Genomic DNA, 27679 nt, shown 5'->3' with positions numbered 1-27679 from the left:
GCATTGTCAAATCCTGATATTGTACATTTATTTTGTCAAGACAGCCAGAGTGCCAAGTTGAACCGTCTACTCAAATTGTCTTTGAAGTACCTTAAAGAACAACCAGCCTTAGCTGCCCAAACAAAACTTACTTTTCAAAACATTTATCTACCATTTGACGATGTCCAATCCACTCAAGTTGCATTTCAGTGACCTGCTCAGGTACCTTAATAGTGGTCACCAGCATGCTCCATGATGCTCATGAGTTGGTGAAGCACATTTAAAATTGCTCAATCTTCAGAATATACCATCTATAAAGTTAATACATTAATCTCTCAATCTGGTGGAAATAGATGCCAAACTAGTTAAGTACAACCAGTCATTGAGGGTTGACTAGCTTTATGGATGTGAAGAAAATTTCCTCTTTAAGGAAACAATCATTGGACTCTCATCCAGAGTTGAACCGATTTTTACTTTAAATACATCCCTTGAATAGAAATGGCTACAGCTGGGGAACAGGTCCTCTATTTTACCAAGATAGAGGCCACAGAGCAAGAATGTCTTGTAAAATGTCAGACTACCTGAAGACTGTTTGACACCGCAAACACAAGGAATTCTGCAGATGCTGGGAATTCAAGCAACACACATCAAAGTTATTGGTGAATGCAGCAGGCCAGGCAGCATCTCTAGGAAGAGGTACAGTCGACGTTTCGGGCCAAGACCCTTCGTCAGGACTGTTTGTTCGTCAAGATTGTTTGAGAAGTTTTTTTCCAATATTTTGGTCTTAGTGGTTTATTTTGAGGTCCCACAGTTAAAAGAAGAAGGTTTTAAGATTTCACTATACAGCTCCCAAGGTCAGGATTTAATTGAAGTTGCAGGAGCAGTGAATAAGCAGGACTATTTGTTGTGCCACACTGCTAGTTGCCTTTTTAATGCTGAGGTAATTTAGATCGTCACTGAGATGTCAAGAAAATGCTTAACTGAGCTTTTGGTTTACTTTCAAACCCCACAAAGCCAAGATATAATCACAAAACAAATTAAATTTCCCCTTCACATCTATTTGTACATTTCTAAAATACTCCTAGTCAAAACTTGCAATCCAGGATAAGCAAAACTGTAAATGGCATCAAATACTTACTTATCAACTTGATACAAGGATGTGCAATTGTCAATTATAGATGTGCAAAAGAAGCAACCTAATTATCACAAAGATTATATTAATTTATAACTTTAAAAAATGGCTTTCAATCACAGATGTTTCCATAAAACAGAATTATTTCAATTTAAAATGCAGCAACACCACAGCCAACCAAAATGGATATGATTAATTTCCTTGTCAATAACAATTGTCCAGAAATTAATTTATGCACAACTTAAGAAACCATTACCCCATCATAGGCTTATTTAGAAAATACTACCCTACTTTTACTGAGGAAAGGTTTTAAGAATAGACTAAGAACATTATAATCCAGGTAGCCATTTGTTGTATGAAACTTCCCTATAAATTACTATAAACTCAGGCCCAATATTTTTGACATCGAAGGGAAATAAGTCTTTACTATGCTACACAATCTTCTGCATATCAATTTAATGTCCCCTCTGCCTGTGTTCTACAAAAAGCTTACACAACTCCAGTTTTTAAATATTACTAAAATTTAACAGCTTTCATAATCTCTTAAATCTACTCTGCTCCCTGTTGAGCTTGGTTCCTCAAGGTTATCATAGCCGGAGTGGGGGCGGGGGGGTTGTGGCTGTGGGTGTGGGGCTAGTGGGGATAAGCTCACTTCCTATTAGATGCTCCCAATGGCATGCATCTGTATCTCAAATCACCTCTGACAATGAAGTTCAGCTCCTGACCTTAGCTACTAACCCAGTAGAACCATTTCTGCTGACAGGTGGGGCGGTTACTGGCTCCTTAAAAGCAGTCATTCCAGGCAGAAAGGGCTCGTCAGTCACGGTTGGCAACTCATCTCGAAAGAAAACTCTGATTTCAAACCTCCGCAGACTTGCAGCTATACCCACTCATGGAGAAAGCATTGGGAGTAAACCCCGAGGAAAATTCTGGAGTTCAATCCCTGAGGTAGTCTTATGTTTTGTTCAACACTGACTGCAAACTCCTGTGACACCGCTGATGCCAAACCATATCAGTCTTTGCCATTCCTTTGGATTCTTCAGCTGTGTGATGAGGGGGAGCCTGCTATATGAGCAAGTTTGCTCTCCATATTGTACTGCCTTGGCATACATATACAACATAGACAGCTAGGTTGCAACATCCACGGTCAACCCCACGGAGGGCCTCCGTCCAGCTCAACCTTACCCCTCATGTGATAGGGCCAGAATTTTTTGCAGTACTCAAGCTAGTACTGACAACTCATACCATACTGTGTCCCTTATTGCTACTTGCTGGATGGAATGGAAGCTGCCATTTCTCGCCATTCATCTGCACAGCTCTCTCCAGTCCAGAGGGAAGATAGCATCTTCTATCAACCGGTGATAAGGAAGACCATAAGATTCAGGCAATCTGTTATCACAGACAAGTGTTGCCAGTTTCCAACAGCAATTTAATGTGCCAAACCAAGGTACAATCCTGATCCTCACACCTCAGTACAGAACAATAACAATAATTATCCTTGCCCTAACAGCTTCCTTAAACAAGCAAGATGAGATTTATTGATGGAACAGTGCCTGTGCAGAGCAGGGATTTACACTAGGTTTCTGCAGTGATATCAGCAAAACCATTTTTTTGGTATACAATACATAATAACACTACCCAGTGTGTTCTGAGAACACACCCTGAGCTCCAAGCAAAATATCAACTGATGTTAAACAATACACAAAGGAATACCTTTACATACTATGACCCAGGTGGGGGCATTTAGGCAGAAGATACACTTCATATCCTACCAAAGCAATCTCATCAGCCTACCTGTAATTCTGTTGCCATGCAGCCAGTTAGCATTCAACACATCTTTATGTTGCAAGAGTAAATCAAGGCACCGAGCAGAAACCAATGTGGTCAAGGACAGAATGGGAAAACTCCACAGACAGTCACTAATAATTGTAGTGTTATTTCACAGAAACCATGTACAACACATTCAAAAGCATTCAAATCGACAAAATACGCAGACCAATTAGATTACACACATGCCCTTTCAAAACTTATTAGCCATCACGTTACTGAGTCTTGAAAGACTTCTCTACTTTTGTACATTTTTTATGCCAGGACTTTGCTAATTTCAAAAGTGGCGGTGAATGAAATGAGGGCAGCAAGAGCCAAAAGAATTCTTTGAAACCATGTAGTACATGGTACCCCAGTCTAGCCTCTGCACACGTAGCTGATAGCCTGCACAGCCTACGAAACCACACCTTGATGGAGACATGAAGGGACCACATTTGACAGGATTGGGAGCCAACAAACTTGTGGCTTCAATGTCCAGGTGACTGTGTAGTTAAGTTCAGCTGTATGCTACTGAGTCTTATATGGCAGCTCACTAAACTGATGCAGAACACAGCTGTAGACTACTTGCTTATCACCCCAGGTAGTGCTCAAGAGTCTACAGAGGTTAAGACATTCTGGTTATGGTCAAAGGCTTCCACTGCTTATCCCTAAAGAGTATATGAATCAGATTCCTCCCTCAAAAGACATTAAGTATTGCTGTTGCCAGGCAACTTACAAAGTGGAATTTTACTGATTTACTGCCAGCCCCACAGGCTTTTGCCTATTTTACGAATGCCATGCTGTATAACTGGTAATTTCCCTCAATTTCAATCGCATTGATATTAAACAGTAATAGAGAATGGCATTCATTCTAAACAGTCCCTAGCCAAGGGCTCAGGATTGTTGATCTCACCCTCAGCTTAACTCTCATGTTCAGTCGCTGACAATCCTCAATGAATACAATCAGTGTCCTGCCAACAAACAACCTGCTCAAAGCCAAAATGCTAAACAATGTCTTGAGGTCTTCAAAAGGCATCATACAGTCAATAATGAAAAAGTCTGACAGTTTATATCTAAACATGCACTTGGATCTAATTTGTGATGCAAAACATTACAAATGCCTTCTGTACCATAAGATGGGCAGACATACAATTCCAATCTCTCTCACTCTAAATCAACTGATAAAGTTGGTAAAACTAAAGCTTCACCATTACTCCCAAACTTTCCAGTCAGAAACTGATCATTAAACATGAATTAGTAGCCTTCACTGGTCAAAACTATATCTACAATACAAGATAGCAAAAAGCTTGACAAATTAACCCAGAATTCACAGCCGTTTGGCTAACTCACCCTGTGGCAGACAAAGCTCCTGCATGATCTGTGCCCACCATTATATCCCCACCCAAATGAATTTCTGATAAACATTTAATCGATGAAATTAAATGTATTTAATTACTAGGCCACATTATTCACATGTCCAACACAAAACTCCCTTATTTTCTAGCCTTATTTCTAGATTTCCCAAACTGTGGATCAGATTTTATGCATCAAGTTGAATCTCATAGCCATAGCTTTCAACCTTTTGCTAATAGTACTTTGTGCGCATCCAGAGTTTAATTCATCAACGAAACAATTTGAAAACAAAAATCTGAAGTGAAAAGATAAGATGCTGAAACATGAACTGTTTCCCAATAGTTTCTGATATTAGCTTAGAGATCAACTGCAGGCCTATAAAGGAAGTCAGCATTAGAAATTGTGTACCATAAATTCCCAAATGAATTGGCTTCTATACGCAACTTCTTTAACTTTTCTATAATCCTGTTTACAGTACATTCAGCCAAAAGTAAATCTCCCTGAAGAATTCAGTGACAGTTTACCAGTGAGAAAACAGGTTTTACAATTTCAACATTAAGAGTGGCACGAAAATGAAACACTCTCTCATTCTTAAATCATGTACCAAATCTGATTAAATTGTAACTGTAACTACAAAATTATATTCAGCTGTAAATTACTTTGAACTACAGATGAGATCTGTCACAATTGCTTTCATTCTAAGTTACCATTAATTCAGCTCTGAAGAATTACAGATTGTGTTAAAGTGACTATTATATTTTGCAACACTAATAGAATCAGCTTTATTACCACTGTCATATGCTGTGAAATTTGTTGTGGCAGCAGTACAATTCAACATGTAGAAGTATTATTTTAAAATAAATTAGTTAAAAAGAGAGCAAAACAAAATAGTAAGGTAGTGTTTATGGTTTATTGTCTGTTCAGAAACCCGACTGTAAAGGGGAAGACAACACACATCAAAGTTGCTGGTGAATGCAGCAGGCCAAGCAGCATCTCTAGGAAGAGGTGCAGTCGATGTTTCAGGCCGAGACCCTTCGTCAGGATTGTGAAGGGGAAGAAGCTGTCAAAAATATATTGTGTCTTCAGACTCCTGTACCTCCTCTCTAATGGTAGTAATGAGATGGGGACATATCCTGAGTGGATGGTGGAGGTTTTTAATGATGGGTGCTGCCTTCTTGAGGCATCGCATTTTGAAGATGTCCTCGACAATGGTGAGGCTACTGCCATGACGGAGCTGGCTGTGTTAACAACCCTCCACAGTTTATTTCAATCCTGGGCAATGACCCCTTCATACCAAACGATGATGTAACCAGTCAGAACGCTCTCCGCAGAACATCTGTACAAACCAGCAAGTGTCTTTGGTGACATAACCAAATCTCCTTAAACCTCTGCTGAAATATAACTGCTGGTGTGCACTCAGCGTAATTGCATCAATATGGCGGGCCCAGGATAGATCATCAGGGATGATGAAACCCAGGAACTTGAAACTGCTCACCCTTTCCACTGCTGACACCTTGGTGAAGTACTGGTGGATAACTTAATTAACTAAATGAAAAAAAAGTAGAAAAGGGAATTTGTTCCTGAAACCCAAACCCTACACATAGATTAAACAGTCAAAGGAATATGATCTTCTGCAATTCACTTCATAATGCCACCCATACAAATCATTACATCCTTCAAGTTTAGTTGATTAATATCTTGGCCTTACAGTAACAAACAGCCAATGACAACAGTATTTTTAAATGTATTTTTTGTACATTTCACATAGCATGTTACCAAGGTCCCAAAGACTAATCAGGTCAACACACACAAAATGTTGGAGAAACGCAGCAGGTCAGGCAGCATTTATAGAAATGAATAAAGAGTCAACATTTTAGGCAGAGACCCTTCATCAGGAATCAGGTCTGGATGTTTCGGGTCGAGACTCAACTATTTATTCCTTTCCACGGATGCTGCCTGGTCTACTGAGTTCCTCCAGCATTTTGAGTGTTGCTCTGATTTTCCACCATCTGAAGAATGTCTTGTGTTCACAAATCAGGTCAAAATAGGATTGAAGGATGAGGGGCAAATAAGATATTAGTGGCTTAGAGACAAGAAATAAAAGGGCATGGGCACTTTTCTGGCAAGAAGACCATTAACAGCGGCTACAGGAATAATGAAGTTCATGGCCACAGATCCTTAAAAGAAGTAGTACTGCGCTTTAATTACGTAAGAAGTGATACTAGTTGAGGGAATATACACATAACCTTCACCTTTCTTGTCAAGACTTGGAATCCATACAGACCAAACTTTGAAATGTTTTACTCAAGAATGTGAGAAGCACCCTGCTCATAAGCCAAGTATGATAAGCTGTACAGAGGTCATGAAAACATACCCTACTATAGCAATCAGCTGATCAATCTGAGAAGTGCAGTATTATGGAAATAGAGCTGTCAGCAACCTGAGAATTTTCCCCTTTAATATTGCCAGATTTTTGGAGTCCGGAGAATGATGGCAGTATTTAACTTTCAAGATAACCTTCCCAATTCATAAACTGCAAAAATATTACCTATAGTACCAGGCCAATTAGTGGAAAACTGTTGCTGGATTAGTTGCAGAAATAAAAACAAAATAAATGCTTGCCAAACTGATATTTTAAGATTATGTGAAGCAGCAAATCAATGTACATTTTAATTTTGAACATCTTAACTACACCACTAATGTATTTTATTCCTGTCTGATCAAATAAATAAAAAGGGAAATGATTATGGTCTTGTAGTTCTGTATTATTAGTTATAATTCTCAACAATGCTCTCACTCCGGGTTCATTGAATAACATACAAATTTTAAACCATTATCCATCCCTTTTACCATCAATGTGGGGGCACAAATCTGCCTTAACCATCTCAATGTTAACATACAATTCTAATTACTGTGGTATACATTAGCTATTGGTCCTGTTATTGGTGGGGAGGGGGAGGGGAGGTGAAGAAGGAATTCACTGCAGCAATTTCTTTATGGTTAATCACATGCTCCAGTACCTAGCCAGAAGTACAAATCTGTAATTTGCTCAACACATTCTTCAACCATCATTTGGTGAAAAACATCTGGATTCACAGATTTCTGAATAAGCTTATGTTGACCCTTCATACAAGTACTGATTTGAGAATATCTATTGCATCGCATTTGCATCAAGCCTGTTTTAATGAGGATATACTCTGCACATTATATGGACCTTTCAGATATACATAGCACTAAAATATGGACAAATTTCCCAAGACATCAAAAATTCCATATCAAGTGAAAACAATAACATTTAACTTAGCTTGATACTGGTGTGCCCAGAGGCTATTTTACATTCCAGTAAAATAATCCAATTCTGATTCAAATCAGATAACATTTTTTGGTATATATCCACTCCATTGATAAATAAAGAATGCAACATGACTTGAAGAAACAGAAATCTTAACATTTTAGAGAAGTTCCACATCATCATTAAAATCTGGAATAAAATCATACAGAAGATTAAACAAAGTATAAATAAAATGCCTTTTATAAATTCTGATTTCCTGAATTAAAGTTAAAAATTGAACCTTTGAAAATGAAGGGGCAAAAGATATGTTTTTACAAATGGGTTGTAGGTTGTGCTGTAATGTACATCATGAAAACCAATACCAAGGCTGCAGCTGTTTTGCTCGTTCTAATTATCTCCTTTATATTTGTAACCTTCCCATCCCCACAGCTCAGAATGAAAACCCAACGTACAGACCCCTTTCCAAACCACTTTTCATCGATGCCTTTCTCATCCTCAAAAATCTACCTCTGAAAAGAGACTTGCTCTGCATTCAACTGTAGATCATTTGTAGAAAAAAATCATGTTCTTGGTAAATTATGTTTCAATCTCACAAGAACTTATAACCTATACTTATAAATGCAGCAATGATAAGTATTGTCAAATGTTTCGGAGATCCTACACAATATTTGAAATAATTCATTTGAGGTTTTAACACAATAGTAGTCCATTCTATACTAGAATATATACAACCCAAAACAACATTCCTAACAATTTATCTCTAATAACCAAATTAAACATTTTTATGTACATATATGCAAAAACAACATTGTGTTTTATCATGCCAGAGCTCCAATTTCAACATGAGGGACTTGGACTACAGGCTGCACATTCTTGATTGCTGGTGGTTTGACACATTTTAAAAACCACATACAATGCATAGCCTACTAGACATTATACCAGAACCAATGACAAATAGTGAGGATGGAAACATCACCTCTCAAGACAACTAACATTCAAAACAGTTAGCTATTAAGTCTATATAATAACATACAAGTTCCTTTTGATATATTAAAGCTGCACTTCCTGAACTGGGATTTCTAAGATATTATGACTTTTTTGCATTTGTCAGGGTTCTGGCATGATGAAGTTGTGCTGCCCAATAATAAAAAAACTTCCCAAACATTGCATCATCTATCTTATGGTAACATTCTTTACACTGGTCCACACTTTACCTACACTTTAACAGTCTGAAAAATTGGAACAAGCATAGAAGCAACAAAAAAAAGCGTTTAAAAGACAATACACGAGTTTTGAGAAAATGTCAGATGGGTCCTTGTCCGATAAAGTTTAGACTTTTCATTTTGGACATTCTGTATATTATAATTCTATTAATTATATCTGTATATTATTCCGTATAAAATAATATTTATATAATCGAAGCATGAGACTGCTTATAACTTGTTTCTGATTTAAAAGATAATCTATTACTTCTAACATGAAAACGAAATGATTCGTTCAAGCCTACTATATGCCATTCCCACTTTTTTAACTGAACCATTTGTGAAAATCGCAACATTCTACAATTTGTGCAAACGAATGTGCCATCATTGAACGCTCCAAAGGACCACTTAGAATTCAACAGGAACAACTCTCAACGAAAAATCCTGGTGTGTGAACGTTGAGCCCACGGATGGGTCCAAGGACAGGGAACAAAAAGGGGAGAAAATGAAGCAAACCTTCAAACTACATAGAATTCTGAGTCAAATGTAATCCTATTTTATATAAAAAGTTACACCCAGAGAATGATTCTCTCAGATTGCGCCCGGGTAGCCTGGTTAAGCAGCTGCGAGCAGCAGGGGCCGGCACGCCCTTCCACTCCGTGCCGGGGAACAGCGGGGACATCATCCGCGTTACAACACAGCAGCACATCAAAGGAAATCTCGATCTTTCATTATCTCGACTACGAAGCACCCTCCTCCTCCTCCTCCCCCCCTCCCCACCCCACCCCACCCCACCAGCTCGGGCTCCGGCTGCCTTTTGTTGTCGGCAGCGCCTCGCCAGAAGTCGGACCCTCACACCAGAGAGGGAGAGCTCGGTAACTCGGCCGCCTGGACTCGTTGACCCCTAGGCCAGTAGCCCAGCTCAGTGTGAGGTGGGGGGGGGGAAGTGAGGTGAGGTGAAACTGCCCCGAAATTGCACCGGGGCCGGCCGGGAGCTCTTACCTCGGTCGGCTGGCTGATCTCGAACAGGTCCAGGCGGTTGGCGTTCCAGTGGTTAATGATATCGGCCAGCTTCCTGCGTTCCTCTTCGCGACTCGACATCCTCGGTGTGGGGGCGGGCGGTGTGAGTGAGGTGCAAGGTGCGGTGGACGGAGAGGCAACTTGGCCCTAACGCCAAACCCTCGCAGAGAAGTGGCGGCTGGGAAACCGAACCAAATATCCGAGCGGCCTCGACTCCCCGGGGCGACGCGACTCAAAGAGAAGGAAACGCGACACTGGAGCTGCCGACTGCCGCTCCCCGGCCGCCTCACTCAGTCTCGCGCACTGCTCAACGGCTCCTCTCGCGCGCCTACGTACGTGCACGCCACCCTCGCGAGGTCTTTTTTTCCCCCCGCTCCCTCAGTACGCCGGGCCGTTCTCGCGAGGGACGACCTCCGAACGTTCACGCGCGTTGTCCCCGCATGCGCTTCTGCGCCCGGCGGTCTCCTACAGGCCGGGGGTGGGGGGGGCGTCAAGCGGAGCCACGGGAGGTGTCAACGTTTGCCGGAGGAGGCAGCGGTGGCGCACCAAATTGGGGAATTAATTGTCGAGCTGGAATCTCGCCGGAATAGGTTTAAATTGTGGAGCCTGCACACTTGCAGTCTTATGCGTTCGCCGTTTTTGCGTACCATTGCGAAAGTCTAATTGGTCTTAGTTTTTGGAGGCCCAGTAATAAAATAAACAAGGTTAGAGTCTCCATAGCTGTACACTTTATCGTCAGTAATGGATTCATTCCATTCCCATTGTACATTATCATATACTGCTGCTAAAATATAATTTGTATTAAGGACTTCATCTAAACTATTCGATTAAAGATTTCTTCCATTACTTCGGTAATTACTCTCGATTCCCTGTGCTTTGGCACGGCCACAATATTGTATTTTTTTTAATGTTGCGTTTACGTTATTGAGGTAAAATTTTAATGCCTTGTGCTGAATGGTACAGCTACTAACCCAGTTTTGCCATCACTACTGTTTACGAGTGATGATATGTAATAGGGATTACAATTAAAATTCATGTTTTGCGGGCAATAATGTGGTTCGCCAATACATTCGAAAATGTAATTGTAATCAGTTGAGTAGTTGATTTGAACAAATACACGGAGAGGGCTACAAAATATTTACAATTTATGTCAGAGAGATATGAATATTTATTGTTAACATACACAGGAATATAAAGTCTTTACAGTTTATGCCACATATTTAACAGTAGCATGCAGGAGTGGCACCGCAATGATGTGATGCATAATATCAGTTCATGGCACTACTAACTTAACTTCCAGTGATTAATGTTTTTTTCGTGAAAAATCTGTCAACCTTTTCATGAAAAATGGAATTTGATGATTATGTGTTCATTAATCAGTGGTCTACATGCAAATCAATCTGTTAATTCAGCAGCTCAGCTGAGGTCAGTAAATTTCAAACAAAATGTATTCATTATCTATCCTGATTATATCAAATATTAAGCATTTTAAATTAAAAATAGATAAAATACAATAAATTTTAACCTCAAATGAAAATTCTACTGATCATGGATTGTACTGTTCTGCTGAATTGGGATTTGAACCTAAGATCTCCTGATTGAGACAAAAGGTGTGCATGCTGAGCTACAGCTGGATGGGCTCAAAAGAGACTTAGCAGCCCAGAGTCCAGCATTCAGGAGTTGCTGATTGTCACTGGCAGAGAGAGAAAAAAAATATATATATATCTGTGACATTGTGCTCCATCATATCCCTCAAGCTGCCATTACTATTAAGACAGGAGGTGGTGGGGTTGGGTAAACCCAAGTTCACTTAAATGATATAAAAGAGTCTCTCAGGGCAGCACCGGGTGATAACTACGACAGAGGTAGTTTTTCATGGACTGAGCAAAGTGGTCCCGAACCAGAGAGCAGATTATCACCTGCTGTTTATCACAGCCAATTGAACATGATTAGTTACACTAAGTAACTAATGGAAAGAGAATTTGTAAATATTCCATCCTTCATAACAGCAGAGCCAAGCACATGAATGCAAAAAACAGTACTGAAATGTTCGCAACCACCTTTGCCACTTTCCAGTCTTGTTCTTGTCTTATGAACAACTCACACACACAATGCTAGAGGAGCTCAGCAAGTCAAGCAACATCAAAATGAACAACAGTCAAAGTTTCGGGCTGAGATCCTTCATCAGGATTGGAAAAGGAGGGAAAAGAAGCCAGAATGGGAAGGGGCACAAGCGAGAAGGTGATAGGTGGAGCTTGGTGGTGGGGGAGGGGGGGATGGAGTAAGAAACTGGGAGGTGATAGGTGGAAAAGGCAAAGGATTGGAGAAGAAGGAATCTGATAGGAGAGAAGACAGGATCATAGGAGAAAGGGAAGAAGGAGGGGCACAAAGGGTAGTTGATAGGTGGGTGAGGAGAAGAGGTAAGAGTGGGGAAGTGTAGAAGAGTAAAGGGAGGGGAGGAAATGATGGGAAGTTGGAGAGATCAAAGCTCATACCATCAGTTTGGACATTATCTGCATGGAATATGATGTGTTGCTCCTCCAACCTGAGAGTGGCTTCATCGTGGAAGATGAGGAGACCATGGACCAATATGTCGCAATGGGAATGGGACCAGGAATTGAAATGGTTGGCCGCCAGTAACTTCCACTTTTTGTGGATGGAGCCGTGGTACTCAACAAAGGGGCCCCCGTCTACGATGGGCCTCACCAATGTAGAGGAGGCCGCATCAGAAGCACCGGCTACAATAGATGACCCCAGTAAATTAGCAGGTGAAGTTTTGCCTCACCTGGAAGAACTGTTTGTGGCTCTGCATAGAGTGGAGCGAGGAGATGAATGGACAATTGTAGCACTTCTGCTGCTTACAGGTGGGAGATTAGCAGGGGGGAATGAATGGATAAGGGAATCATGGAGGGAGTGATCACCGTGGAAAGCAGAGAGTGGGGGTGAGGTAAAGGTGTGTTGAGTGATAGGGTCCTGTTGAAGATGGTGGAAGTTGTGGAAAATAATGTTAAAAATTCAAAATGAATTTATTATCAAAGTATGTATACGTCACCATATACAATCCTGAGATTGATTTTCTTTTAGTCATACTCCAGAAGTCCAAGAAATAGAATAAAATCAATGAAAGACTGTACCCAACAGGACGGACAACCAACCAACATGCAAAAGATAACAAACCATGGAAATAAAAAAGAAAAATAATAGTAATAAATAATTAAACAATAAATATCAAGAACATGAGATGAAGAGTCCACAAAAATGAGTCTATAGGATGTGGGAACAGTTCATTGATGAGTGAAGTTACCCCCACTGCCTCAAGAGCCTGATGGTTGAGCAGTAATAATTGTTCCTGAATGTCGTGGAGTAGGTCCTGAGGCTCCTGTACCTTCTTCCAGATGGCAGTACCAAGAAGAGAGCATGACCTGTGAGGTTGAAAGCCTTGATGATGGGTGCCGCTTTCCCTCATTAGTGCTCCATGTAGGTGTGCTCAGTTCTGGGGAAGGCTTTACCTGTGATGGACTGCGCCATATCCACAATTTTTTTGTAGGATTTTCCATTCATGTGTATTGGTATTTCCATTCCAGGCTTTGAGGCAACCAGTCAATATACTCTCGGACACGTCTATAGAGGTTTGTCAAAGTTTTAGATGTCATGCTGAATCCTTGCTGACTTCTAAGTAAGTAGAGGTGCTGCCGTAATTGCAATTCTCCGTAGTTGCACTTATGTGCTGGGCCCAGAACAGGTCCTCTGAAATGTTAACATCAAGGAATTTAAAGTTACTGACTCACTCTGCCTCTGATCCCCTGTTGAGGAATGATTCATGAACCTCTGGTTTCCTCCTCAATAATCAGTTCCTTGGAATTGCTGACACTGAGTGAGAGGTTGTTGTTGTGGCAGCACTCAGCCAGATTTTCAATCTCCATCCTACATGCTGATTGGTCACCTTGGATTTATCCAACCACAATAATGTCGTCAGCAAATTTAAATATAGCACTGGAGCTGTGCTTAGACTCACAGTCATAAACGAGTAAAGCAGGGGGCTAAGCACACAGCCTTGTGGTACACCTGTGTTGATGGAGATTGTGGAGGAGAAGCTATTGCCAATCCGAACTGACTGGGGTCTGCAAGTGAGGATATCAAGGATCCAGTTATCCAGAGACCCTTCGTCTCGGCCTGAAACGTCGACTGTACCTCTTCCTAGAGATGCTGCCTGACCTGCTGCGTTCACCAGCAACTTTGATCTGTGTTGCTTGAATTTCCAGCATCTGCAGAATTCCTCGTGTTTCCAATTATACAAAAAGGTATTGAGACCAAGATCATGAAACTTATTGACTATTTTTGAGAGCAAGATAGTATTGAACACTGAGCTGTAGTCAATTAAGAGCATCCTGATGTATGCATCTTCGCTGTCCAGATGTTCCAGGTTGCGTGAAGAACCAATGAAATGGCATCTGATGTGGACCTGCTGTGCTAATAGGCAAATTGGAGTGGATTCAAGTCACTTCTCAGGCAAGACTTGATATGTTTCATCACCAACCTCTCTGAGCACTTCATCACAGTGATTGCAAGCACTTTTGGATGATAGTCATTGAGGCAGGTTATTAAATTCTTCTTAGAAAGTGGTATAATTGAAGCAGGTGGGTACCTAAGACTACTGAAGTGGGAAGTTAAAAAATATTGGTAAAAACCCTGGCCAGTTGATCAGCACAGGTTTTCATACTGGACCGGATGCTTTCTGTAGGTTCCCCCAATGTGTTAGATGTGGAGGCTTGTGGAATGATGGGGAGGACAATAGGGGCTCTATCCCTGTTAAGGCATCAGGAAGATGGCGTGAGCTTGTTTTTATAGGAAGCGAAGGAGATAAAGGTGAAGGCAGCATCAATGGTGGGGGAGGGGAAATCCTGTTCTTTGAAGAAGAAGGACAGCTCTGATATCCTGGAAAGGAAAGCCTCACCTGGGTACAGATACGGCAATGACGAAGGAACTGAGAGAAGGGAATGGCATTTGAATGCTGCCATTATAGAAACTAGTTTTGAACAAATTTAGTGGCAGTAAGGAACAAATGAACATCCTGCATACAGCACAGGCTATAGGTTCCAGCAACATCCCACTGGTATGCTGATGGTAACTGGGCAGGGCTTTCCTCAGGCAAGCCTATTTGAAGTCCCTGACTATGATTTAAAAGCTTCGGGATGGATGCTTTCTTGTTCGAAGACAGCATCCATCATGCAGTACCTCAGTATTAGTTTCTGTAATAGGCAATGAGCTACATTTAACTAATACCTACATGCAGAATTTGAAAGCAAGAAATGCAAAGCAGCTACTTAGATTTTAACTGTGTTATGACTCATTCAAAGTGATGAGCCAGAGATTGTCAATGGTAGATTGATCAGATCTGTTGCTGGGTAAATTGGCAATATGTCATTGTGTGTGTGTGTTTTTTTTAAAGAAGATGTTTAACAACCGTATTTGTCCAAATGTGAAAATATTCAAGAAGGCATAAACTAAATAAATTTCAGTCCTTAAGAAGAGGCTCAGCCTGAAAGTTCAACTGTTTATTCTTTTCCATAGATGTTGCCTGACCTGCTGAGTTCCTCCAGCATTTGGTGTGTTTTGCTTTGGATTTCCAGCATCTGCAGATTTTCTCATGTTTGTCATAAACTACAAAAGGTACCTACAAGTGGGAAACATGAAAAACTAAAATTCAACTGACAGCAAGAGCAAATAAAAGGGAAGATAAATTTGCAAGCATTGTCAGGTCCTGACTAAAGGTCTTGGCCTGAAATGTTGACTGTACCTCTTCCTATAGATGCTGCCTGGCCTGCTGCGTTCACCAGCAATTTTTGTGTGTGTCATTTAGATCACATTCTTCCCCATACTAATATTCAGCCTGAACATCAACTGAACCTCTTGACCACATCTGCATGCTTTTATGCACTGATTTGTGGCCACGCAATTGGTTGATTAGATATTTGCATTAACAAGCAAGTGTGCAGGTGTACATAATAAAGTGGCCACTGAATGTAAAAAAAACCTATTGAAATTGATGTGAATGGGAATAAAATACAGAATTCTTTACTTACAGCAATTGTACCTTTGCTATAACTATCATGTCAATTCCTATGCTAGTATTGCTTTGCAAAATTATTTTCTTCACATGGCCAATAAATTCTATTTTCCAAAGCACCATTGTATTTATTGCAAAAAAATCCAATATATAGTGTTAAACGATGTTATTTTCCTGCATTTTCGACTATGAAATTAAGGTAGTGTGTGCCAGCAAGAGAAAAATGGACAGCATCATTTTGAAACTATACATCGATTTGGTTAATATTTTAAACATCAATATTGTATTTGATATTTATAGGTATGACTTAGTTTATTCCCAACGTTGCATGGTTAAATTATATTATTAGATTGTAATGCCAATGAAAGGTGTGATACTATAACTTCAAATAAGCTGAATGAAAGTTTTGGACCTGTTGTTCATCATATGGAAATTTGACTAAATTCTAAATGGTAGGGTTATCAGATATATGACTATAACTTTGTTAAATAGTAACAGAACAGGGAGAAATCCATAAACACCACAGTATATGGACTGAAACAGGGTTTCAACCTGAAACTTGTAACAACACCTTCCCTCACAGGCGATGCTCAACCTGCTGAGTTCCTCCAGCAGTTTGTATTTTGCTCCATTCAGTATCTCTGTTGAGAAAAGTTTGAAATTTTCAAGCAACATACTGCAGGCTCTTTTAAAGAAGCATACATGTGCAAAATTTCTGATTAGAGTGCTGGAAAAACTGAAAATATTCTGAGATAAGATTCAAGTAAAAATGTCCAAATATGGTTTCTCTTGACATGTGACATCACTTTATATTTTTTCAAGTATTAGTTACAAAAAAAATGCACCACTGCAATTTTCTGTTTTGGGGAGGAGCCAAGTGAGATGACAAACCCACTGGGAGAGTAAGCAATCTCTCAGTTTCCTGTGTAGTACCGTTCAAGGGAGGTGACATTAGACAAACCCTGCTGTGTCCGGTTTAGCCAGAGCTTGCACCCTAGCATGAATGTGTACAAGGAGAATATTTTAAATTTAGGATAAAACTGACAGTGAGGGTTCGTTTAGCTTTAGATTCGAGTGGCCATTTAGCCCACTGTTTATCCTTGTAAATAAACCTGCGGCTATCCCACCAAAATGTCAAACAGCATTGGAATGATTCCAGATTCTTTGCCAGCACTTTGCCAAGTATTTATCATTGGGCATAAATAAAGACTTCCCAGTGTTAGCTTTGACATCACTTTTGTGCCAGATTTTAGCTTGTTGCCCATCTGTGCTTCAATGTATCTTCAGTATTATTACTAAAAATTAGACAAAATGTTTGTCGGGTCAGAACAAAATGCAAGGATCTGAGAAGAATTACTTCACAACATCGTATCTTCACTATGTCAGTGGTTTGGTATTGATTTGCTGTACACTGATACTACATAATTCAGTACTGACACTGCATTGGTGTCTCTACAGTAAAGAAAGGAAATGTAAGGGAGGGCTGTGGAGAGGGGTCCTCCATGTAGTGCGAATAAGTGAACCTTTAAGAGCATTGTGCCATGTATATTGATACATTGTTGTGCTAGCCACTGCTGTAGATTGAGAGCTACTGCCTTCAGTAAAGGATGCTCTCTCCAGTAAGCAACCTGTGTTATTTACTAATGGAAGTTGCAGAACTAAAGAACCTATAGACACTGCAGTAATGATGAGAGGAGATGAAGCTATGAGGGAATAGCAGAAGAGTGCTGCTGTCTGAGAGAAATGGAGAACAAAGTTTCCCACGTAGAGCAGTGACGTTTGCAGGGTGGTAGTTATTTTGCATGTGTTGGAGAGTTTGAGAGGTTCAAACAGATGGCAGCTTGTCCTTGTTCCAAACTTGCATTAATATTAAACTAACATATTGACAACTGGTGAAAGGTAGAGTTGCTGTATTCAAACTCATAAATGCAAAGACAAAGTAGAAGCACTCTATACTATTACTCTTAAAGGCACTGAACACAGTGTTCTCTGAGTCCCTGATGGTGGTGGTGGTGGTGGGGGGGGAGGGGAGGAACTCTCCCTGTGAATGTTGGTCCAAGGTTCATGTGCTTTTCCAGTGTTCAAAAGAGAATTAAAGTTATTGATACTGAGGAACATGGAATTAATTTCTCCTGGCATTTCATACAAATTCTTCATTCCTTGTGTGGACCTCATCACTGTGTAAGCTCTCTGAAGCATCACAGGTTCTTGTTAGCTTTTTATCACCAGTGTAACAGCCAACTTGCCATTTTTCACTGAGGCTTTGGAGGTGTCTTAGAGCGGACCCATTGCTTTCCAACTCGCTACAAACAAATCACTACCGTCTTGTTATTTCCAACTTGCTAGGCTTCTGACTCCTTGGGTGTTAACACAGTGTGCTAACTTCCCAATTTATGAATGCTGCTTAGTAAAACTGAGAAAATGTTGCATGAGGTCAACTGATATAATGTTTGGTTGAATTTACCACTATATGTTGAAGCAGTCAGCATGGTTAAAGGGTGATAAGGGCTATCCACTGATGATATACCTCATTACTATTGAGCATAATGTACTCACAAGCACACACTGTGAATAGAACCTGTGCATCGTCCATATAAAATGTGAAACGATGGATTATTGTTGACCTGAAGCAATGCTCCCACTATATGGTTCTTTTTTTAGGAGACTTGCAGGACTCAGCAGAACGGAGGTGGCATTTGTTGTGGACTGTTGAATTATTCTGTGAAGAGCATCCTAACTGGTTGTATCATGGCCTAGTACGGAGGGACCACTGCATCGGATTGGAAAAAGCTGCAAGGATTGCAAACCCAGCCAGCTCCATCGTGGGCTCCAGCCTCCACAGCATTAAGGACATCTTCAAAAGGCAATGCTTCAAAAAGGAGGCATCCACCATTAGCAGCCCTCATCACCAAGAATATGCCCTCTTCTCATTGCCACATTCAGAGAGGAGGTACAGGAGTCTGAAGACACACACTCGATGTTTTAGGAACAGCTTCTTTCTTTTTGCCATCAGATTTATGAATGGACAATAAAACAACCTGTGAACACTATCTTACTATTTTTGCTCTTCTTATACTACTTAATTAATTTTATATATATCCTATGTAATAGGGTGGCATGGTATGTAGCAGATAGTGTAATGCCTTACTACACCAGTGACCTGGGTTCAATTCCCACCACTGAACGCAAGGAGTTTTACATTCACTTCGTGACATTATGGGTTTCCACCAGCTGCTCCAGTTTCCTCCCACATTCCAAAAACATACAGGTTAATCGGTCATGTGGGTGTAAATTGGGCAGCGCAAGCTCATTGGGCCAGAAGGGCCTGTGACTGTGTTGTAACTCTAAATAAATAATATAATAAAAATAATAATTTTCCTTTTTATGTATTTCACTGTACACTGTACATTGTTGCTTTCCATTGTTGGAAGGCAACAAACTTCATGACATATGTCAGTGATATCAAAACTGATTCTGACACCTCACCATCATGAAGACATTGCTCTGGCCACCAGCTATACGGTGAACAGAATGGAAGACAGGAGTGGAGAGGCAGGAGGGGGAAGAGGGAGGATGAGGAGGAAGAGGCGGGTTATCCATATTGCAGCACATGCTTATTTTGAGTTGACTGTGGGGAGAAATTCTCCTGCCAGTTATTATGGAGTCACTTGCTACTGTTGACAAAATCCATCTAATACTGTAGTTCTCTGGTCAGCATGCGAGGCCTGAACAACACCTTCACCCACTACCTCTCATGAAACTGCTCACCACCTCCTCATTCCCTAACACTAATTGCTTTTGGCCATAATGTATGGAAATACATCAGTGAAATTTTGTAAAGCTTGATGAGAAGAAATCTATCAGTCCTTGGGCTGTGGTGCTTAGAATTAGGTCCTGATAGGAATCACAGTGTATAACAGTTAGAATTAGATTTCTCCTGCTTTGTCAAGACTGGGCAATAATCCTCTTTGTCAGATAGATGCCTAAAGACACAGCCCTGGAGCACAAGCCTAGAGTACCTCAGATGGGCATTATTGGAACCCATCACTTTTGATTTCTTAATTTAGCATACCTAAGATCCTGTATCACAGTGCTTCATTTTTGGATACAACGAATATTGTTCCTAGCATACTCGTCTAACTCATCATTGAGCCAGAATGCCTTTAATACAAGGTTCAGGGATAGGCTGGATTCATGAAGCTCCAGATAGTAGTGTACAGTTTTGCTTTTGGTCATGGCACACAATGGCACATGGATGCCCAGTTTTGAACTGGCAGATCTGCTCTATGTCACTTAACATAGTGGGGGTGCCAAAAAGCATGTTGGAAGGGATCCTTCGTGTGAAGACAAAACCTAGTTCATACAATGACTGTGTGGTGGTCAATCCAAATGGTACTGTTGCCGACAGATAGATCTCCAAAAGGTCAGTGGGTTGAGGATACAGTCAAATCAATTTTTCCTCTTCTGTATTCATTTTCTTAGCAACATGATATGGGCACATTCTGACAGGACCTCAGTCAGCATTGACATCACAAAGCCTCTTTTGGTGATGGACATTGACATCCCACATCAATGAATTTCTTCCAGTGATACTCATTTTGGAGTAAGATGAACCGTGAAAGGGAAGGATGTTTGAACTAATGGCGTGAAACATTTCAAGGGGTCTGGAGTCAATGTTACAGACTTCATTGGCCCCTTACTCCCATTTATACACCACTGTGGCATTGCCTCTAGTGTGTCTATCCTGCTGGTAGCCAGAACACAATAGTGGATGACTGAAAGGTATTATTCCATGTTTTTGATTCAAGTTCTTTCTTGACTGTTCTGTCTGAATAGCTGTCTCAATTCTGGCGCCAGTTATTGGATGTTATTGCAGAGGAATGCAGGTTGTATGTGAGTGAACCCAGGGTTCTACACAAGGTGAGAAAAAATGATGCAGGGATAAAGTTCACCACGAGGAACTTGAAATTATTTCATGCCAAAGATTTGTCAAACTTTCTTGTATACCATAAGTAGAATTACAACATCCTATAGCCTTATTCTCCAATTGTCAATGGCCTTTGTGACTAAGGTGAGATTCAGTATCACCCACTATAGACAGCGTTACCTTTTAATCTTTGGTAAAGAAAAATAGTGGATAAAAATGGTGTTAAACTTTGTTTATCCTTTATCAATATTCCAAATGATTTTTCCACAAGTTCACTGTGAGCTTAAAACCAGATCTTTACTCAGCAACTGAAAAACTAAGAATTCATCGGAATATTCGGTTCAGAAGGGGATACGGCGCAGTGTGGTCAGAGAAGGTTGTTGAGTCAGGGTCCTGCAATCAATGTCAAGTGGCAGTGGGGGGAGGGGTAGCCATGGTAGTGTTGTTGGCAGTAAGTGTCAGTGGTCAGGTGGGTTAAAGTTGACAGGGAGTCAGGTGGTTAGTGTTTGCAGGCCAGGTGAGAGGCATCTCCATGTGTGGGTCTAGAGAAGAGACAAATCTTTGGATGATTGTGGTTTGTGTAGGATTTAGTTCACCAGTTGAGGGCCTGGAGATTGGACATTTCAGATGTGATGAGCTCCAAATTCATCACCAGTGCACAATTAAGGAATGAGTGGGTGGTATATGCCAAGAGTCTCATGTTACATTGGAATCCTACCTAATAACATTCAGTTGAATGGCCTATCTAGGGATTAATGCATGTGTTCCAGGGTGACACTCCAGCACATCCACAGAAGCATTGCCCTGCCAGAAGAGCCATCTTTCATCTGAGATGGGATGCAATGTCAATTTTAAAAAGAAGATCCTGACCAGCATTTATGCTAAAGCCAGCTTGCTTACAGTAGATTTGATATCTGGTGATTATCCTGTTTGTAGGACCTTGGCACAACCTCCAACACAACCACTGGTATCACCTTAGGTTCTTAAGATGACATAAACAGCCTTCCTATCACATTTAATCTAAAATCAGAAAATGCTGGAACACTCAGCAAGGCTGGCAACATCCAACACAGAGTTGACATTACAGGTTGAAGAACCTTTGCATTGAAACAATAAATGCTTTAATCTGAATTCTGAAGATGCTGCCTGATGTTGCAATGTAACTCTACGAGAACACAAAACAAAAAAATCTGAATGCTAAGGTCCAAGCAGAGCGATTTGACAATCAAATCTCTGCAGCCCTGACACACGAGCCATGAATGATGACGGACAATTAAACGGTTGCTGGGAGGAAGGGGCTCCGAGAATATCCCCATCCTCAACAATGGTGGGGCCCAAAATGTGAGTGCTAAAAGCAGGTTTGAAGTATGTTCAATCATATTCTACTGGAGGTTTGAGTGGATGTTCCTTTGTGACTTCCCCCTGAGATGTTCAGCATTACAGAGCCCAGTCTCCAGCAAATTTCAAAAATATGCAAAAAGATCTTCAATGGGTTTAGACTGCATCCGCCCCAAAAAAATGGACCTAATTGCTAATTTCTGTAAGAATTTAGCAAAATGCCATTGCCACCTCTGACGAGACTGTGATGATTCATTGTTACAGTACCTTCTTCTTGGTTGTCGTAAAAGGTAAAACAGACAGAACTCCAGGACACCAAGCAACGCTGGAAAATTCCAATACAGAGAGGGGTGAGTGAACGTGTTTTTAATTAGTATGGTTGATTTGTCAGAGCTATTTAAGTTGTTTGGCATCTTGGCTAAGCATTAAAGCAATTTCATCTCTTTGCTTGAAAAATAAAATGAAGTGATCAACACAGCAGCTTTCTGTTGTTTCAGCTTTCTGTTGGCAACCTGTCCTCACGTAAGATCCAGCACCCTAATTGTTTTCTTTTATGCTTCCCGCAAAACAATGTAATTTGTTTAAGCATTGTAGAAGAAAATATTCTGTTAAGTTGTATTTATTACTTTAGCATCAGCTCCTGGAGGAAATCAATCAATTTGCGAGGCATCTTAAATGTGAAATAATTCTGTGTTACGTGAAATGCATGTATCTGCATTGTCCATATCACAAGTAGCAATTGAACCTTGAAATGTGATTCAAGCTTGAATCCTAACAATATCAAATGTAGCCTGATAGTAATTTCCATGTCTGACAGTATTCAACACTCAGCTGTTACATTGTTCTACTCACCAATTCAGGAAATGGTTTTATCTCCTCTGTGTTCCCAAAAAAAGTTTCCTTTTAGTCCTGACGAAGGGTCTCGGCCTGAAACGTCGACTGCACCTCTTCCTAGAGATGCTGCCTGGCCTGCGGCGTTCACCAGCAACTTTTATGTGTGTTGCTTGAATTTCCAGCATCTGCAGAATTCCTGTTGTTTTCCTTTTTTCCTTTTTTTAGCCTGATATTTTCCCTGCCTGAGACCATAAGACATAGGAGCCTTAGGCCAATCAGCCCATCGAAATTGCTCTGCCATTCCATCATGGCTGTTTTTTTTTATCCCTCTCAATTTCGTTTTTCTGCCTTCTCCCCGTAACTTTTTATGTCCTTATTAGTCAAGAACTGTCAACCTCTGCTTTAAATATACTCAATACTCAAGGATTTGGCCATCTGTGGCAATGAATTCCACCAATGCAAAAACCTCCACCCCTCAGCTCAATAAGTTCTTCATCAACTCTGTTCTAAATGGACATCCCTCTAATCTGAGGCTGTGCCCTCCGATCCTAGACTCCTGCACTATAGGAAACACCCTCTCCATGTCTATTTTATCTATACTTACAATATTCAATATGTATCAATGAGATCCTCCTCATTCTTCTTAACTGCATTGAGTACAAGCCCAGAGCCATCAAATGCCCTTCAGACAAAGTGGATGCTACGTGCTTCCCTTTTATAAAAGCAGATGATGCTAGAAAGGTTGTTCAACCACAAACATTAGCTTTGTTTCTTTTCTGCAGATGCCAACTGACCTGCAGAGTATTTCCAGTTTTTCCTGTTTTTATTTTAGATTTTCAGCATCTGTAGCTTTTTTTTGAATCTCCCGCTACTTTCATACACCTGACTGGAACAACACTGTGCTGAAGCCGCATACTGCGATAACACCTTCTTCCCTTCTGCTAGATGTCTGGGGGAATCTGTTGGCTAGAGCCACTTTATGGGTCACAGCCCTGGTGTATCTGACCCCTCATCTCCTGCATAGGAAAGGTTTAGTTTAATTCATATTATATGTTTTAAATAATTGTATCATTCTTAACTGTATACTTTTGAAATATTATGTAGCATTGAACATGACTAGCCCATTGTCATCTAATTGGTAAACCTTTCACTCACCACGACGACTGGCATGCTTCGCCTGCATGGGAGAACCACCTCATTGCTGTATTCTGCTGCAAACTGAATGCACTATTGCCTTCAGACTTACCTGCAGGAGTGGGTGGTCTGTTGGCTCCAAACAATCGAGTTCTGGTTTCTTTGGTGGTTGTAGGAGTTTCTAACTCTAGCGATTTAAAACATTGGCCATGAATTTAAGAATCCTCTTTCACTGAATAGCCATAATCCAGGTTATTACATTTGAAGTTAAGTGCTTGGTGAAAGCATGTCTTAATGTTGGTCAAAATAACATAGAATGGAGTGGTAGAGGATTTCTTTTTCACCATTGTTATATTTAAAGTCAAGGAGAACATTGAGGCATAAGTTCTTGCTGTTCCATTGGGCAAGAGGTACAGGAGCCTTAGGTCCCGTACTTCCTGCTTCAGGAACAGTTATTAGCCTTCAACCATTAGGCTCCTGTACCAGTGTGGATAATTTCACCTCTTCAACACTGAACTGATTTCACAACCTATGGACTCATTTCCACAAACTCTACAACTCATGTCCTCAGTTCTACCTATTGATCTATTTATTTATTTAATATTGTTATTATTTGTTTCTTTTGTATTTATGTAGTTTGACTTCTTTAGCACATTGCTTGTCAGTCTTTGTGTATAGTTTTTCACAGCTTTTATCATATTTATTTGTCTTACTGTGAATACCTGCAAGAAAATGAATCTCTAGGTGGTATTAAATTTACTTTGAACATAAGTTACTATCATGAGGGAATTGGGCAGGGTTGGGCAGGGTTATACAGGGTTGTATCCCCACCAACCCTCCTTCCATCCAATTCTACAAACAATATTGGGGATGGCACATCCGGCAATTGTGGTAAACAGTTACCACTTCACCCACTTGACTGTAATTATATACATGTATCAGGGTGTGTGTGTGTGTGTGTGTGTGCAGTGTATGTATTTTTTTCACAATCCTCAGGTGAGAAAACTTTAGTCTTGGAAGACATTGGGACTGGTTCTGAGAGAGGTGCACCTACCTCAAAAGGATAGATGACATCTTGATAGGACTGGGATCAAGGTCCCCAAGTTCTCCTTGGGCAGGTTTTTTCATGTAGTTGGGGAGATTCAAAACAGAAAATGCTGGAGATTCTCAGTATTAATGGAAGGAAAAAAAAAGGATAGAGCTAATGTTTCTGATAGATTATCTTTCATTAGTTAGAAAATAAATTTTCAAGAGAATGGGCATCAGCACACTGAATAAGAGAAGAAAATTAAGATGTACAAAGGAATGAGGTTACTGGAAAGTAGCAGAGAGTGACATAGTATTGTTTCAGTAAGGAGCAGGCTGGGAAATCCAGTGAGGAATACAATGGCAGATTTAGAATAGAGACACTTGAGAATGCAGATTCTGTAATCTGGAGCAAAGTAAAAACAAAATGTTGGAGGAATTCAGCAAGTTAGGTAGCATGTGTGGAGGTGAAACCAGATCTAGACTGCTTACATGTAAGGGTATATTGTCTTTCATTCCCTTTTCGTTGTCTTGTATTATTTATGTCTGATTTACACTCAGGGTAACAATATTAGGTTCATCTGAACACCCTGCTCATTATTGTAAATACGTATATCTCATCAGCCAATCATTTGGCGGCAGCTCAATTCATAAAACCATGCAGTCATGGTCAAGTGGTTCGGTTGTTTTTCAGACAAAACCTCAGAATACAGAAGGAATGTGACTGTACAATGATTGTTGGTACCAGGCAGTGTGGTTTGAGTATCTCAGAAACAACTGATCTCCTGGGATTTTATTTTATTTTATTTTATTTAGAGATACACAAAGAGTAGTCTCTTCTGGTCCTTCAAGCCACACCACCCTAGCAAACCCTGCCAACCCTGATCTAACCCTAACCTATTCACTGGATAATTTTCAATGACAATTAACCTACATGATACATCTTTGGACTGTGGGAGGAAACGGGGTACCTGGGGAAAAGCCACACATTCCACGAAGAGGACGTACAGGTTCCTTACAGAGGACACTGGGATCGAACTTCCGATGCCCTGAGCTAGAATAGTGTCGCGCTAACTACTGTGCAGAGTTTATAGAGAATGGTGCAAAAAACATAAAAGCATCCAATGTGCGGCAGATCTGCTGGCGAAAACACCTTGTTAATGAGAGAGGTGAGAGGAGAATGGTCAGAATGGTTCAAGTTGACAGGAAAGCGACAGCAACTCAAATAACCACGCGTTACAACAGTGGTGTGCAGAAGAGCATCTTTGAATGCACAACACATCGAACCCTGAAGTGGATGGGCTACGGTAGCAGAAGACCACAAACATACACTCAGTGGCCACCATTTTATTAAGTGTACGTAATAAAGTGGCAACTGAAGGCTGATTTATGCTTGTGCGTCAAATGTATGCCATAGGTATGGCGTAGCCACGTACTCTAAGCTGTACTCTACGCCAAACCCTATGCCATAGCCTAATGCGCACCTCTCCCAAAATGTAACTACGTGTCGCAGCGACGCAGACCAAAACAACTGTGATTGGTCCGCTTGGGAGCATCGCATTTCCTCCTATGCTGCAATAACTTCCCATTGGGCAACTGAAGGGCAGGGAAGGAACTCTGGCTGCAATGCTTTCCATAAAGCTTTACAGACCTCCGAAATTGTGGAAGACCCTGTGCTTGACACCAGTTTGTAGCCAACTGCTACAGCCCGTTGACTTCTCCCTGAAGCTAAAACTTGAATGGTGATTGCCAGTCTCTGAGTATACTGTGCGTATACTGATGCAAAATAAATTGTTGGAGACAATGAACCAAATCATTAAATCTACCTGCCGACATCCGAAAATATTTGAAATGCATTTCCTCGTCCATGTCTATCAGTGGCCGGACAAGCACAGAAAATTCACCCTCCTTCAGTTTCAGTCACCATTGTTCGAAGTTTGAGTTTCTTAGTGTTGAGTTTCAACACGAAGAAACTCAACACAGTAGCATAGAAACCCCAACGCCAACTAGCGTTTTGGTGGTGAATTGTAGAGTGAGGCAGACACACCAATGCACAAGAATAAATGCTCACAACGGCGTAGCCCACTTGCGTAGGCTACGGCATAAGCTAGTATGCACAAGTATAAATCAGCCTTTAGTGTACATGCCTGCTATGCTGCTGCAAGCAAGTTGTTTATTGTACCTGTATCTCATGACAATTGACTTGGCTTGACTTGACCTGGCTCAAAGTCACATCAGGTTGGCTCATGCAAATCATCTGTGGCATGCATGCACAGCACTGCTTTACTCTTAAGGTTTCTGCCACATTCAAATTCTAATGCATGCTCTCTTAGTTAGACAAAGAAACTTCTTCAAAGCTGGATCCTGTGTACAATGACTACCTTTCTTCACAGGTGTGAGTATCAGGGTTCTGATGCAAAATCACTTGCATCTTCTGAAGCAAGAATTCATGGATCAGGGGACAAGTGAGGTTGCTCATTACTTGTTGATGCACAGATAGGGGACCAGGAATGAAGCTATTAGACTAGGAATTCAGAGCCCTGGCCTAACTGCCTGGGGCTCTGAGTTC

General features: G+C 40.8%; 1 protein-coding gene and 1 long non-coding RNA gene across 7 annotated transcripts in view; one reads left to right on the top strand and one right to left on the bottom strand.

The window, feature by feature from the left end:
- The window catches only part of afdna (afadin, adherens junction formation factor a), a 216550-nt gene extending 206463 nt beyond the window's left edge, over positions 1-10087 (bottom strand). For 4 of the 6 annotated variants that reach the window (XM_063056597.1, XM_063056601.1, XM_063056602.1 and 1 more), the window contains exon 1: positions 9767-10087. In XM_063056597.1, the coding sequence (XP_062912667.1) occupies positions 9767-9865 (99 nt within the window). In that variant the 5' untranslated portion in view covers positions 9866-10087. The remainder of the gene's footprint in view (positions 1-9766) is intronic. The other 2 variants (XM_063056600.1, XM_063056603.1) reach the window with 1 other exon arrangement.
- A 192-nt stretch (positions 10088-10279) lies between these two features.
- On the top strand, positions 10280-18591 carry LOC134350836 (uncharacterized). Its single transcript, XR_010018993.1, has 3 exons — positions 10280-10488; positions 15356-15454; positions 18513-18591. It is a non-coding gene; the product is annotated as an uncharacterized LOC134350836 (long non-coding RNA).
- The last annotated feature ends 9088 nt before the right edge of the window (positions 18592-27679 follow it).

Source organism: Mobula hypostoma, chromosome 8 (assembly GCF_963921235.1).
Source record: "Mobula hypostoma chromosome 8, sMobHyp1.1, whole genome shotgun sequence".
NCBI classification, from domain to species: Eukaryota; Metazoa; Chordata; class Chondrichthyes; order Myliobatiformes; family Myliobatidae; genus Mobula; species Mobula hypostoma.
The sequence above is the reverse complement of the archived record's forward strand: the minus strand, read 5'-3'. Positions and strand labels throughout refer to the sequence as shown.